Source organism: Scomber japonicus, unplaced genomic scaffold, assembly GCF_027409825.1.
Source record: "Scomber japonicus isolate fScoJap1 unplaced genomic scaffold, fScoJap1.pri scaffold_639, whole genome shotgun sequence".
Taxonomy (NCBI): Eukaryota; Metazoa; Chordata; class Actinopteri; order Scombriformes; family Scombridae; genus Scomber; species Scomber japonicus.
In genome coordinates this window covers 2,501-19,063 of record NW_026518689.1, presented here as the reverse complement: position 1 = coordinate 19,063, position 16,563 = coordinate 2,501, and the positions used below count along the sequence as shown (strand labels likewise).

General features: G+C 43.3%; 1 protein-coding gene across 1 annotated transcript in view; it reads right to left on the bottom strand.

Annotated features, from left to right (window-relative positions):
• Nucleotides 1–1,601: 1,601 nt before the first annotated feature.
• Nucleotides 1,602–16,563, bottom strand: part of LOC128354817 (cerebral cavernous malformations 2 protein-like) — a 16,219-nt gene continuing 1,257 nt past the window's right edge. Inside the window, 7 exon segments of the mRNA XM_053314968.1 lie at nucleotides 1,602–1,666; nucleotides 2,449–2,578; nucleotides 7,220–7,872; nucleotides 8,959–9,142; nucleotides 10,120–10,203; nucleotides 10,609–10,664; nucleotides 10,667–10,775. Coding sequence (XP_053170943.1) covers nucleotides 1,602–1,666; nucleotides 2,449–2,578; nucleotides 7,220–7,872; nucleotides 8,959–9,142; nucleotides 10,120–10,203; nucleotides 10,609–10,664; nucleotides 10,667–10,775 — 1,281 coding nt within the window.

The window sequence follows — 16,563 nt, the reverse complement described above, 5'->3', positions numbered from 1 at the left end:
AAGTCCTCCAGTGATATCACCTAGCAACAACAACTGGAATAAGTCCTCCAGTGATATCACCTAGCAACAACAACTGGAATAAGTCCTCCAGTGATATCACCTAGCAACAACAACTGGAATAAGTCCTCCAGTGATATCACCTAGCAACAACAGCTGGAATAAGTCCTCCAGTGATATCACCTAGCAACAACAACTGGAATAAGTCCTCCAGTGATATCACCTAGCAACAACAGCTGGAATAAGTTCTCCAGTGATATCACCTAGCAACAACAACTGGAATAAGTCCTCCAGTGATATCACCTAGCAACAACAGCTGGAATAAGTCCTCCAGTGATATCACCTAGCAACAACAGCTGGAATAAGTCCTCCAGTGATATCACCTAGCAACAACTGGAATAAGTCCTCCAGTGATATCACCTAGCAACAACAACTGGAATAAGTCCTCCAGTGATATCACCTAGCAACAACAACTGGAATAAGTCCTCCAGTGATATCACCTAGCAACAACAACTGGAATAAGTCCTCCAGTGATATCACCTAGCAGCAACAACTGGAATAAGCCCTCCAGTGATATCACCTAGCAACAACAACTGGAATAAGTCCTCCAGTGATATCGCCTAGCAACAACAACTGGAATAAGTCCTCCAGTGATATCACCTAGCAACAACAGCTGGAATAAGTCCTCCAGTGATATCACCTAGCAACAACAACTGGAATAAGTCCTCCAGTGATATCACCTAGCAACAACAGCTGGAATAAGTCCTCCAATGATATCACCTAGCAACAACAGCTGGAATAAGCCCTCCAGTGATGTCACCTAGCAACAACAACTAGAATAAGCGTGGGTCTGGTGTCACATAGAGTGACGTAGCGTAGAGACGTAGAGAGACGTAGCGTAGAGAGACGTAGGGTGACGTAGCGTAGAGACGTAGAGAGACGTCACGGACAGTCAAATCTGATCTGAGTGTTTGGATGTTCAGACTCAGACACATCTGTCCAAACTTCCTCCCAAAGGTGGTTTCACTCTGGTTTGCAAAAATTGGATTTCATGTGATTTATGACTGTTAAGACTTCATAAGAGCGTCTGGTTCCAATCTAGATGGGCTAAAAATCGGATTTTAAATCCCAGACTTTATATTGGTTATATTTAGGATGTTGGGTACGATGATGATGATATTAATAATGAGCCCAGAATCTGCAAAATAATGAAAATGAGACCAAGAAGTTTGTGATCTGATCAAAATGTTTCAGGACTTGATCTGGATGCTCATCTTTATTTTATATAAACCCAGCTCACAGTATATTAAGATAATGAGCCTTTTTTTGGCTTTTATTTGTCTGTTTGTCGTGTTAGGATTGTGTGTCTTTGTGTGTCTTTGGGTTTTTTTGACACTGTCTGTAAAGTGTATGATATATAAAGTGGGTCGATATATTTAGGAAGTCAGAAATATAGTCTCTGCTCCAGTTTGCTTTCTGTAATCATGATTACAGCTGAGAGTCAGAGAGGAAGAGCTGAGGAAGAGTATTTTATATAATAAGAGTCGTCCAAGCTGTTAGCTCAGAGTAGGTTAGATAAAGTTTTTAGTTAAGATTTTGACTCACTATGAGCTGCAGCAGCTAAACTCTGGATCATAACTGTAGGACATGTCACTCAGACAGCTGTCACCTGCACAGAGACAGAGAGAGACAAAGAGACAGAACATTAAATACAAGTTACAAGTTACGAGGATTCACACAGTCTGCTGTCAAAGAGAGAAGTATGAGACTCAGAGGACAAACCTCTGGTGTTTCCTTACTGCAGGTTCATGAGAGTTTGATTTGATTTGATTTCATGAGAGTATTTCTTCAGTTTCTGTTTTTATTTAGTGTTTTATGTTACATTACCATCGATGAAAAGTAAAGCTTGATTGATTAGCTCTTAATACTACTGGTATGGCTCTAAGAATAGCTAACTCATCAGTCTAGTATTTTGAACAGTAAGTTATGTTTAATGTTGCAAGCCTTTTTGTCCCTTCTCCTCCCCCGTAGACGGCTCCTCTAGCTGTAGCGCTATGCTTTGAAGTGGCCTCCTGCAGTAAACCTACCGCGCTGATGGAAAGTAAGAGAGCTACTGGACTTTTGAACGGCTTGTTTAACTTTAAAACACTTCCAGACGCTTCAGTTGACAAATCAAAAGTAAAATGCAACCTGTGTCAAACGGAGTTTAACTACCACCGGAGTACGTGGAGTTTGAGTTAGCACCTCCACGCTAAACACCCAGGTGCAGCCAAGCCAGCCTCAGCTCCACCAAAGGACCATTTTGGAGTGTGGGAGTCGCAGCAGAGCCGTGATTGATTCCCAGTTAAGACACTCTGGTAAGAAATGCTTTACATTATGGGCTTAAAACTGCCTAATTATAATTAATTTTTTTTTGATACATACAGAAGGTCTTATGTTTGTGTCACTCACTCCTCTGCAGCCAGTATCGGTCCGGCATAGTGTGGTGGAAACCGGCCCTGTCGACACACTCGATGGTTTGATGACCGTAAATGACCTGGAACATCTGACAGATCAGGGAACAGTACTCCTCCGCAGCGTCCTAGAAACACACAGAAATCATCATCACACTGAATTAACTGTCACATAAGTATAAACCAGGCGGGGAGTTCTGGTCCTCTGAAATGAAGCCAACCAGGAAGTACCTTAGAGCTGCATTCTATCAAAAGGCCACCAGGGGGCGACCGTCTCTATACAAGTCAATGGAGAATTCACCAACTTCTCACTTGATTTCTAACCTCAGTAAACGTTTTCAAAATGTGTTTATGGTCTCAATCGCTAGTTTAAAGCCTTCTTCAATGCAGTATGATGTTCATTTGGGACATTTTGGCCTCCCTGATTTTATATGTGACGATAAAGCAGGGTATGCATTAGGGCGTGGCTACGTCCTGATTGACAGGTTGATTGACCAATGTCCTCGAGATCCAACCCTCGTAACCATAGCAACCTCCCCGCTCCGCCCATGGCTCCGCCTCATGCCCATATAAGTAGAATCCGTGTTTTTATTTTTCCCAGCATGCACCTGAAATTTTCAAGATGGCGCTGCCTAGATTAGAAACTATTGGCTTCCAAGCAGCAGTCCACAAACCAATGGGTGACGTCACGGATGTTACGTCCATTTCTTTTATACAGTCTATGGTATAACCATGATATTTGAGAAACCTGAATTCCCCCTCAGAAACAACTTGTGCTTCAGTGCCTTGCTCAACGGTAAACACACAGTGATAAATTGTCGGATCTGAACCAGAAACCAACCGGAGCCACGACCTCAGTCGACTGGAGTCACTGAATCTCATTTACTCTAAGCCAACTGACTAAACAATGAAACACTAATGCAGCCAATCCAAACAAGTTATCGCTCCGGGGATGAAGTCAACAATGACCGAGCATACTTAAACACACACACACACACACACACACACACACACACACACACACACCCAATGACACAGCGACTGTCTGCTGGAGCTGTGACGTTGTTGTTGTTGATTTTTCAGGTTATGTAATGGCACAAACTCATTATGAATGTTATGAGTGTGTGTGTGTGTGTGTGTGTGTGTGTGTGTGTGTGTGTGCCTTTATGTATGTGTGTGTGTGTGTGTGTGTGTGTGTGTGTGTGTGTGCCTTTATGTATGTGTGTGTCTGTGTGTGTGTGCCTTTATGTATGTGTGTGTGTGTGTGCCTTTATGAATGTGTGTGTGTGTGTGTGTGTGTGTGTGTGTGTGCCTTTATGTGTGTGTGTGTGTGCCTTTATGTATGAGTGTGTGTGTGTGTGTGTGTGTGTGTGTGTGTGTGTGTGTGTGTGTGTGTGTGTGTGTGTGTGTGTGTGCCTTTATGTGTGTGTGTGTGTGTGTTGCCCTACTTTCCACCTCTCCAACATGAGCAGCGAATCATTAATGAACCCAAACAGGGAGGGGAAAAAATCATCAATGTTTTATTTATTTTCTCGTGTTTCTTTGTTTCTTGAGTCTGGAATATTAAACTCGACTGAATGTGCACGCTTGATAAGTTATCATCTCTCAGCATGCACATTAATGTTGGTATGAGATTAAGTTTGGTCTTTTGGGTCCAGAGTAAATGAAAAATAATGTATCTCAACCACTATTGGTACTGAATGAGGCCTTGACTTTACATAATATATAGATATAATAAAACACCACCAACTGCTTCACCAAGGCAAACAAAGACCATATTCCTGTCTGCTGTATTTTGAGGTAGATGCAGCTTAAATTTCAGAAGAAAGTCACTTAATTTCAACTGAATTGCCCCATTTCCACATCAATGGTGATGTTTGACCTCTGACCTCTGAGGGAACAAACACAAAGCTCACTTATCCTCTTAGCTGTGTTGCTCCTTCATCGTTTATATGAAAGTTTCTCCACAGAGGAGGAATGGGTTTGCAGACAGTTATGAGACATCAGTCCATAGTACAAATATGTCTAGTGAATAAGCAAAATATGTGTAATTATAATATGTATATAATACAATATATACATAAAATAAAATATCTAGCAGTTACTGGAAAGCAATGTTCACTTTCAGCCACTAGGAGGAGCTCTAAACTTCTGTAAAGCTCCTCCACTTTGTGTTCAAGTAGAAGCTGACACGGAGTGAATTTTTACTGCTGCCCTCGGCTACTTTGACTCGGTAGTAAGTTAGCCTGCTAGCTAGCTGACTGGAGGGAACATGATGCAGAAGAAGCCACACTAAAGTCCAGCGTGGTTTAAAAGCTTCCAGAGTAAGTAAAGGATAATGTTGTCAGGTGTGAAATATGTGGAGCAGAGTTGAGCTACGGAGGCTTCACATGGTCAAAAAGCTGCTGTCTGCTGTGATGGTTACTGAGGAAGGACAGAAGGAAGGAAGGAAGGAAGGAAGGAAGGAAGGAAGGAAGGCAGGAAGGAAAGATGGAAGGAAGGAAGGCAGGAAGGAAAGATGGAAGGAAGAAAGGGAGGAAGGACAGATAGAAGGAGGGAAAAGAAGGAGGAGAAGGAAGAGAAGACAGGAATAAAAGACGGAAGGAATAAAAGACGGAGGGAATAAAGGGAGGAAGAAAGGAAGGAAAGAAAGAAGGAAGGAAGGAAGGAAAGAAATAAGGATGGAAGGAAGGAAGGAAGGAAGAAAAAGAAGACAGGAAAGAAGGAAGGAATGAACAAAAAACCCATGAATGAAGGAAGGAAGGACAGAAGGAAGGAAGAAAAAGAAGACAGAAAGAAAGGAAGGAAGATGGAAGGAAGGGAGGAATAAGGAAAGCGGGCCGGATTGGACCCCTTGGCGGCCCAGATCTGGCCCACGGATCGCTTGTTTGACACCCAAGCAATCAAATATAATCCAGGTGAGATCATGTGACCTGAGATCATGTGACCTGAGATCATGTGACCTGAGATCATGTGACCCACCCTGTTCTCCACAGCCAGGATGACCAGGTTACAGTAGGCGTCAGGACACGAAATCCTCAAAGGGAGGAAGGACAGATGAAAGGAAGGAAGGAAGGAAGGAAGGAAGGAAGGAAGGAAGGAAGGAAGGCAGGAGGGAAGTATGAAGGCCAGATAAGGGAGGAAGGCCAGAGAGAAGGAAGGAAAAGAAGGAGGAGAAGGAAGAGAAGACAGGAATAAAAGACGGAAGGAATAAAGGGAGGAAGGAAAGAAAAAAAGACAGGAAGGAAGGAAAGAAAGAAAGAAGGAAGGAAGGAAGGAAGGAAGGAAGGAAGGAAGGAAGGAAGGAAAGACGGAAGGAATAAAAGGAGGAAGGAAGGAAGGAAAGAAAGAAATAAAGAAGGAAGGAAGGAAGGAAGGAAGGAAAGACGGAAGGAATAAAGGGAGGAAGGAAGGAAACAAAATAAGACAGGAAGGAAGGAAAGAAAGAAATAAAGAAGGAAGAAAGGAAGGAAGGAAGGAAGGAAGAAAAAGAAGACAGGAAAGAAAGAAGGAAAGAAGGAGATCATGTGACCTGAGATCATGTGACCTGAGATCATGTGACCTGAGATCATGTGACCCACCCTGTTCTCCACAGCCAGGATGACCAGGTTACAGTAGGCGTCAGGACACGAAATCCTCAAAGGGAGGAAGGACAGATGGAAGGAAGGAAGGAAGGAAAATAAGACAGGAAGGAAGGAAAGAAAGAAAGAAGGAAGGAAGGAAGGGAGGAAAGACGGAAGGAATAAAAGGAGGAAGGAAGGAAGGAAAGAAAATAAGACAGGAAGGAAGGAAAGAAAGAAAGAAGGAAGGAAGGAAGGAAGAAAAAGAACACATGAATGAAGGAAGGAAGGACAGAAGGAAGGAAGGGAGGAATAAGGAAAGCGGGCCGGATTAGACCCATCGGCGGGCCAGATCTGGTCCACGAGCCGCATGTTGGAACCCCAGGTTCAAGACATGTCTGGGGCCCAAATATGTCCACAAGCAATCAAATATAATCCAGGTGAGATCATGTGACCTGAGATCATGTGACCTGAGATCATGTGACCTGAGATCATGTGACCTGAGATCAAGTGACCTGAGATCATGTGACCTGAGATCAAGTGACCTGAGATCATGTGACCTGAGATTATGTGACCTGAGATCATGTGACCTGAGATTATGTGACCTGAGATCATGTGACCTGAGATCATGTGACCTGAGATCAAGTGACCTGAGATCAAGTGACCTGAGATCATGTGACCTGAGATCAAGTGACCTGAGATCATGTGACCTGAGATTATGTGACCTGAGATCATGTGACCTGAGATCAAGTGACCTGAGATCATGTGACCTGAGATCAAGTGACCTGAGATCATGTGACCTGAGATCAAGTGACCTGAGATCATGTGACCTGAGATTATGTGACCTGAGATCATGTGACCTGAGATTATGTGACCTGAGATCATGTGACCTGAGATCATGTGACCTGAGATCAAGTGACCTGAGATCAAGTGACCTGAGATCATGTGACCTGAGATCAAGTGACCTGAGATCATGTGACCTGAGATTATGTGACCTGAGATCATGTGACCTGAGATCAAGTGACCTGAGATCATGTGACCTGAGATCAAGTGACCTGAGATCATGTGACCTGAGATCATGTGACCTGAGATTATGTGACCTGAGATCATGTGACCTGAGATCATGTGACCTGAGATCAAGTGACCTGAGATCATGTGACCTGAGATCATGTGACCTGAGATCATGTGACCTGAGATCATGTGACCCACCCTGTTCTCCACAGCCAGGATGACCAGGTTACAGTAGGCGTCAGGACACGGCGTCGGCTCCAGAGGGTTGTGGTTCCTTCTCTCCCAGCTGCCGTAACTCTTCCCTCGCTCCCAGCTCCCCGTGCAGGCCTGCCGTCGCTCCCAGCTTCCTCCTCCACCACCTCCTCCTCCTCCACCTCCTCCTCCTCTCCTCTCCCAGCTCCCTCCTCCTCCACCGCCTCCTACCCCTCCTCCATGCCTCTTCTCCCAGCTGCCTCCCCCTCCTACACCCACCCCCCAGCTCCCGCTCATAGGTCTCGCCCTGCGGTTCTCCCAGCTCCCTCCTGGTTTACGTGTCGGCTGCCTCCTCTCCCAGCTGCCTCCCACTCTCTTCCTCTCTAAACTCCCTCCTCCCCCTTTCTCTCCCCCTCCTCCCCCACCACCTCCTCCTCCTCCTCCTCCTCCTCTGTCCACATTCTGGTTTTTGTCGTGGTTACTCCTGGACAGCGACGGCCTCCAGTCCACTCCACAGATGGTGTGTCTGCGCTCCATGGTGCCCCCTGCTGGTCGCGGGTCAGCGTTGCAGCTCATGGTTTGACGTCGCCCATCGATGCCGGTCGGCTTTTTCCTGTCCAGGCTGTCGTCCCCGGCAACCACAGTGTCCACTCTCAGACCTGTGGGAAGAGTTAAAGCAGTTATAAAGCAGCGTCAAGTTTGTTAAAATGTACATTTAGTATTTTTGTTGGTTTTATATAATTTGAAATGACATTTGCATCATTTCTTTTAGAGTGATAATAACAATAATATAGAGAGAGAAAGAGGAAGAAAGTGGATGAAGAAGAACAAGCAGTTGGAGGAGAGAGAAAGAAAGAAAGAAAGAAAGAAAGAAAGAAAGAAAGAAAGAAAGAAAGAAAGAAAGAAAGTGGATGAAGAGAAAGAATAAGAAGTTGGAAGAGAGAAAGAAAGTCAGAAAGAATGCTCCTGAAAATGTCAAATGGTGTAACCACAGTAGAATGATGAAATATTAAATATTTTATCCACCTACAGTGTATTTAAGTGGACAAATATTTACTACATTTTATTTACTACACTTTAATTAAAAGAAAATTATTTCTAAAAAGTATTTCTACATTTAAATTTTTAAGCTTTTTGTCAATATTGAGCAGGAAAAGCAACCATGTTTTTAAATAAATAAGTTATGTCAAATTATGTAAAATTTGTTATAAAACATAGTGCTTTGTTGCAGAAGTGGATCATATTTATTCTACATTTTAGTTCACATTTATATTTTCCTGTATATAATCAGATTTTTATGAAAACATACTGGTTACACCAACTGGACTCTGGGTTGCATCACATCGTTGACCCATATACAACATAACATATCATTTCCACATATCCTTTTGAGAGAAGTATAATGCCAAATAATGTGTTTTTATGAAAATAACCAGCAAACTTCCTTTTTTCCTTTCTTACTTCCATCTGTCCTTCCTCCCTTTCGTTTTTCCTTCCTTCCTTCGTTTCTTCCATCTGTCCTTCCTTCCTTCCTTCTGTCTGTCCTTCCTACCTTTCTTCCCTCTTTCCTTTTGTCTGTCTTTCCTTCCTTCCCTTCTTATTTCCTTTCTTCCTTCCTTCCATCTTTTTAATGGAAATAAAATCAAATTGGTCTGTATGTGGTCCTTGAATGAAAATGAGTTTGACACCTCTGCCTTAAAGGGTATAGAGAACCCAAACCGATACCGGTCTCCAGTCCTCCTCACCTGTCTTGAGGACCAGCAGGTGCAGCGCGTCGTCTCGCAGGTAGGAGGCAGCAGCGATCTCGTGCGTCGGGATCCTCATCAGCAGCTTCTCGTTGTCTCTCCACGTCAGCAGCAGGCAGCGAGCCGACAGACTCAGAATACAGTCCTGATCCACGCTGGTCTTCAGAGGCAGCACCTTCAACTGCTACTGACCAACACACAGACACACTGATTATTGATTATAGATTATTGATTAATGATTGATGGGTCTGACAGTACTGAATTACAGACAGAGGAACAATCACAGACTACTAACCCCAACAGTGATCATTTGAATGCTGAAATTAGTAATATATACCTCAGGGGAGTCAACAACAACAAACAGGAAGGAGGAAAAGAGGAAGGAAGTAAGGAGAGAATGAAGGGAGGAAGGAAAGGAGGAAGGTGGGAGGGAGGAAAGGAGGAAGGAAGGAAGGAAGGAAGGAAGGAAAGAAAGGAGTAAGGAGGGACGGAGTAAAACAGGAAGGAGGAAAAGAAGAAGGAAGTAAGGAGAGAATGAAGGGAGGAAGGAAGGAAGGGAGGAAGGAAAGAAAGGAGTAAGGAGGGAGGAAAGGAGGAAGGAAGGAAGGAAAGGAGTAAGGAGGGAGGGAGGAAGGAAGGAAGGAAGGAAGGAACGAAGGAAAGGAGTAAGGAGGGAGGGAGGAAAGGAGTAAGGAGGGAGGGAGGAAGGAAGGAAGGAAGGCAGGAAAGGAGTAAGGAGGGAGGGAGGAAAGGAGGAAGGAAGGAAGGAAAGAGGGAACAGTCAAAAGAGAGATGGGGTCAATTTGACCCGGGAGGAAAGAAGGAAGGAGGGAGAGAGGGAGAAAGGAAAAGTGGAAGGAAGGAAGGAAAGAAGGGCAGGGGAAAGAAGGAAGGGGAAGGTAGGGGGAGGAAAGAAAGAGAGGAAGGAAATAAAAAGGAGGGAGGAAGGAACTGATTTCCTGAAGTCAATGATTAGGTCTAAAGAAGTTATTGATTGCTAATTCTGGTTGTGATTAGTTATATACTGATTATTGATTACTGACCGTAACCATGACAACAGTGAATATTTATAGATTACTGATTACTGTTATAGGTTTACAGGCCTTAGAGGGCCACTAAAGTCAGCTGTGATCAGTTATAGAGAAGTTATTGATTACTAACCCTGGCTGTGTCCAGTAGTTGTAGCAGCTCGTCTCGGCTGGAGGGGTTCAGAGACACTGACACCCAGGTTAGGTGACCAAGGAACTAATGAGGGAGAGGGGGGGAGAGAGAGAGAGAGAGAGAGAGAGAGAGAGAGAGAGAGAGACAGGGAGAGAGAGTTGCGAGAGAGAGAGATAGAGAGAGAGAGAGAGGGAGAGAGAGAAAGAGAGAGTGAGAGACAGAAAGAGAGAGAGAGAGAGGGAGAGAGAGAGACAGAGAGAGAGAGAGACAGAGAGAGAGGGAGAGAGAGAGAGTGCGAGAGAATGAGAGAGAGAGTGCGAGAGAGAGAGAGAGATTGAGAGAGAGAGAGAGAGAGAGAGAGAGAGAGAGAGAGAGAGAGACAGACAGACAGAGAGAGCGAGAGAGAGAGAGAGAGAGAGAGAGAGTTCAAGCAACTGGGTCATGTGATTGTGAAGTCAATTACAAACTTTTTTTATACTCCAGCTGTACCTTGACCTCCTTCTCCACGTAGTCGAAGATGAGTCTTTCAGGGTGGATGATGTAGTCGGGGGGTAGAGGGGGACGGTGTGCAGCGGCCGGCGGTAAACACTGGTTCGGTCTGCCTGCCTGCGACCAGATTTGGACCAGACCAGCCGCTTAATGGGAGAGACAAAACCCTGGGGAGAGAGAGAGAGAGAGAGAGAGAGAGAGAGAGAGAGAGAGAGAGAGAGAGAGAGAGAGAGAGAGAGAGAGAGAGCAGTTAAAGTCCGTGTAAAGTAAGAATAAATATGTGTTCTGAGTTTGACATACCACAGTAAAGTGTGTTGTTAACCACCCTGCCAAATTTGAATGATTAAAAAAAAATCACCAAATATATGAAATTAGGCTTCAAAGTTGTGTAAAAATCAGCCTCTTTCTCTGCTCCCAAACGCTGAAGCCCCGCCCCCTACCAAGTGTCACCTGTCAATCAAAGTCACCACCTCTACCAGAAACATGGAGGCTACATCTGAGAGCTTTCTGGGGCTAGCTTGGTGGATAACTCGGTGGCTAACTCAGCTGCTAGCTCGGCGGCTAACTCGGCTAACTGGCTAACTGTAGACTGTAGTAGTAGTAGTGTGTGCTGAATGTATTTATACCTCTACAGCAGCAGGGGCGGGTTTATGCTAATCACTAAATCCTGAACACTTGTCAATATTTGCGCTGGCTTTTGTCAATTAGGTGTTTTTTATTTGAATAGAAATTGGCCAATTTTGCTCTTAATGTATAACCTGTGTCTTTATTATTGCATATTTGGTATTGCAGTAAATTAAGGTAATTAAGTTACATTACTTTAATACTGTGCTACTTGGATTACATTACTGGCTACATTTTTTTTAACAGGTAACTAATTTTAAAGTAACCCTCCCGAACCTGCACATACCCACGACAGCCCTGGGACTGGCAGGGGACCTTTGTTGCATGTCATACTCATCTATCTCTCTCCCTTTGTTTCCTTAAAAAATGCTCAAGAATAAATGGTAAAAACCAAAAGGAGTAACCATAGCAACAACGGACAGGCGTTTTTTGGACATGGGTTAACTTTGCTGATGTTTGGAAGCCTTGGGTTTCGTCTTGCAGGGAACATTTTTACATATTTACTGACTGCATTTAACATACTGTAGACAACATAACACGATATGTTCCCTTTAAGGCGTCAGAACTCCCAATGAGTTGTCTACATCCATGGTTACAAGAGCATGAATCCTAATAATTGTCGTAATCCTGTGACCTCTCATGACCCTTTTGCTCCACCTTCAGGCCAAACTTTGCATTAAGAGGATAAACCCTTTTGATTTTAATTACCCAGTACCTGTAAACTACATCCTTAGCAACCTGTAAACTACATCCATAGCAACCTGTAAACTACATCCTTAGCAACCTGTAAACTACATCCTTAGCAACCTGTAAACTACATCCTTAGCAACCTGTAAACTACATCCTTAGCAACCTGTAAACTACATCCATAGCAACCTGTAAACTACATCCTTAGCAACCTGTAAACTACATCCATAGCAACCTGTAAACTACATCCTTAGCAACCTGTAAACTACATCCATAGCAACCTGTAAACTACATCCATAGCAACCTGTAAACTACATCCTTAGCAACCTGTAAACTACATCCATAGCAACCTGTAAACTACATCCTTAGCAACCTGTAAACTACATCCATAGCAACCTGTAAACTACATCCTTAGCAACCTGTAAACTACATCCATAGCAACCTGTAAACTATATCCTTAGCAACCTGTAAACTACATCCATAGCAACCTGTAAACTACATCCTTAGCAACCTGTAAACTACATCCTTAGCAACCTGTAAACTACTTCCTTAGCAACCTGTAAACTACATCCTTAGCAACCTGTAAACTACACCCTTAGCAACCTGTAAACTACATCCATAGCAACCTGTAAACTACATCCTTAGCAACCTGTAAACTACATCCTTAGCAACCTGTAAACTACATCCTTAGCAACCTGTAAACTACATCCTTAGCAACCTGTAAACTACATCCATAGCAACCTGTAAACTACATCCATAGCAACCTGTAAACTACATCCATAGCAACCTGCAAACTACATCCTTAGCAACCTGTAAACTACATCCTTAGCAACCTGTAAACTACATCCATAGCAACCTGTAAACTACATCCTTAGCAACCTGTAAACTACATCCTTAGCAACCTGTAAACTACATCCATAGCAACCTGTAAACTACATCCTTAGCAACCTGTAAACTACATCCTTAGCAACCTGTAAACTACATCCATAGCAATTAGTATTCTAGTACATCAGTCTCTCGTCACTTTTGGGGGGTTTTGGGTTTGAATTTGAACAAGGATTTCATGTCAGAAGGTTAATTAGTTTGTACATACATGCCTCATTGTGTGTGTGTGTGTGTGTGTGTGTGTGTGTGTGTGTGTGTGTATTAATGCAGTGCGTCTCCCCTCGGCTGTCCCAGCTGTGATTGACAGGTGAGTAGTGATCTCTGACAGCTTCCTGCTGAGACTCACTTACAACACAGCGCACACTGTTAAACACCCGCTAACACACACACACACACACACACACACACACACACACACACACACACACACATTAATATATTGAGGCTTGAAGGCACAAGACGAATGGACAGAACACACACATTAACCCTCCTGTTGTCCTCGAGTCAAGGAAGGGAGGGAGGAAGAAGGGAGGAAGAAGGAAGGAAGGGAGGGTGGGAGGAAGGAAGTGGAGTTTGAGTTAGCACCTCCACGCTAAACACCCAGGTGCAGCCAAGCCAGCCTCAGCTCCACCAAAGGACCATTTTGGAGTGTGGGAGTCGCAGCAGAGCCGTGATTGATTCCAGTTAAGACACTCTGGTAAGAAATGCTTTACATTATGGGCTTAAAACTGCCTTCAAATGGAAAATAACAGGATTTTAAACATGACATTCAAAACGCCATTAATCGCGATTAACTACGGAAACTCTGCGATTAATCTTGATTAAAAAATTAATCGTTTGACAGCCCTAGTAAAAACAGACGGGGTCAATTTATATTATATTGAGGCTTGAAGGCACAAGACGAAGGCACAAGACGAATGGACAGAACACACACACACACACACAGCTTGTTTTAGAGTCGGAAGCCTCTCTTGTCTTCCTCTGTGAATACTAACAAGGACAGATCTCTACACGTCAGGTTTCTGATGAACATCTCGGCTGTCAGCTGAATTTAATCATGAGCACAAAAACTGAGGCTGCTTATAATGAGTTTTGTTCTTCCTCTTGTTCCAGAGTTTCTTTGAGGAGACAGAAAGGAGAAATAATTGGGTTTAATAATGAATGTGGTTAATATAACAACCTGCTCAGGTCAGACAAAGGTGATGGAGTTAGATAAGACTCCTGGGGTTGGGTTGTTTTTTTTTTTTTTTTGCTCAAACTTTATTTTTCACTTTTTAATACAGTTTTATTTTCAAATTGACCCCTGACTCTTCCTTCCTTCCTTCCTCCATCCCTTATGTCCTCTGTCCTTCTTTCCTTCCTTCCTGCCTTTCCTTCCTCCATTCCTTATTCCCTGTCCTTCTTTCCTTCCTCCCTTCCTCTTTTCCTTCCTCCCTCCTCCCTTCCTTCCTTCTTTCCTCTGTTCTTCCTTCCTTCCTCCCTCCTTTCCTTCCTTCCTTCCTCCCTCCCTCCCTCCCTCCCTCCCTCATTTCCTTCCTTCTTCCTCCCTTCATTCCTCCTTTCCTTTTGTCTTCCTTCCTTCCTTCCTTCCTTCCTTCCTTCTTCCTCCCTCCCTTCCTTGACTCAAGGACAACAGGAGGGTTTAATAATGAAAAATGATGTAAGGAGGGAGGGAGGAAAGGAGGAAGGAAGGAAGGAAGGAAGGAAGAAAGGAAGGAAAGGAGTAAGGAGGGAGGGAGGAAAGGAGGAAGGAAGGAAGGAAGGAGGGAAGGAAGGAAAGGAGTAGGGAGGGAGGAAGGAAAGGAGGAAGGAAGGATGGAAGGAAGGAAGGAAGCATGGAAGGATGGAAGGAGGAGGGAGCAAAGAAAGAGGGAAGGAGGGGAAGAAGGAAAGAAAATTTTAAGAAAGAGGGAACAGTCAAAAGAGAGATGGGGTCAATTTGACCCGGGAGGACGACACAAGGGTTAATACAGTTTTCTTTTGAGCTTTCGGAGATAGAAAGCCAGGCGTCTGCGTTATTATAGAGAACATGATTTTAAAGAATCAAAACATTTAAGGCACTTTAAATCAACACTTTGCATAATGTGAAGTAACCAGGCGGGGAGCTCTGGTCCTCTGAAATGAGGCCAAACAGGAAGTAACTTAGAGCTGCATTCTATCAAAAGGCCACCAGGGGGCGACCGTCTCTATACAAGTCAATGGAGAATTCACCAACTTCTCACTTGATTTCTAACCTCAGTAAACGTTTTCAAAATGTGTTTATAGTCTCAATCGCTAGTTTAAAGCCTTCTTCAATGCAGTATGATGTTCATTTGGGACATTTTGGCCTCCCTGATTTTATATGTGACGATAAAGCAGGGTATGCATTAGGGCGTGGCTACGTCCTGATTGACAGGTTGATTGACCAATGTCCTCCAGATCCAGCCCTCGTAACCATAGCAACCTCCCCGCTCTGCCCATCGCCCCGCCTCATGCCCATATAAGTAGAATCAGTGTTTTTATTTTTCCCAGCATGCACCTGAAATTTTCAAGATGGCGCTGCCCAGATTAGAAACTATTAGCTTCCGAGCAGCAGTCCACAAACCAATGGGTGACGTCACGGATGTTACGTCCATTTCTTTTATACAGTCTATGAAAGTAACACATTGTTTGTCAAGACGTTGCCTTGAAGTGTTTTCTAATGAGCTGTTATGTCCTCATATTGTGGCTGGGTTTACGGCCCAAATGATGCCAACTCTGCTCGTCCATGTTGGAAAACTATCCTGGAAGAAAGACAAAACTCTCCTTTCTCTGGCTGCCAGATTTCTGACAGATATTAATGAGTGACAGCTCCCATGCAGCTTTTGTTGATCGGCTCATCCACTGATTTGGAACAAAGCAAACAAACAACATGTGTAGAAATGCTCTAATATAGCTCTCTGAAGTATGCACCAGGGGTTTGAATCCTGAGTCCTGCGTGTGATTAAAACCCACTTTGATCGAGGTTAGTGGAAGATTGTCATTTTGTTCAAATGCAGATTTTTTCTATGTTAAACTGAGACCGCAGTCTAGTCTAGATTAGATTAGATTAGATTTCTTTAGACAGCTTTATAGTCTTTCCCTAACGTCAATCAAGTGCTGCCGGAGTCTAAACATAACCATAAAAACATATTCCACTCATTCATACACTGCATACATAACTGACCCTTAACGTTACATTTCACACATACTTTTGGTTTATTTTTATCTGAGTTTACCTAAAATCTGTTTAGTATGACCTAATTTCTACTTAAATAATTTAACCATGAGTTACTTTCAAGTTAAAATGATTCATTGACAATGAGTTATTTCATGTGTGGACTCCCTTTTTGTCACTAATTTGCTTAAAAAAAGAAATAAATGAATAAATGCTACCTTGTCTTTTAATATTTCCTCATACATTCACATGTTAATTAAAAACAGTTTAGCATCACATTTCTGCTGTTTGATTGTATATGAACTGTGATTTCTAGGATACAGATAATAATGCTAATGCTAATAGCGACCAGGAAGCATGCTAGCACTCGTCAGTCACAATAGCTCTCAGGTCTGTTTTCTGTTTATTCTCCTCTGGTATTGTGTTGTGCTGCCTGAATCATACATTTCATTCAACAAAGAGTTTTTAAAAGGGTAGTTAGTTGATTCAAAAGGTAATAGTTCATACTGTACCATTGTCTCCTGTGTAAAAAACTGAGGATCATGACTTTTTGTCACTAATTTGCTTAAAAAAAGGAAATAAAT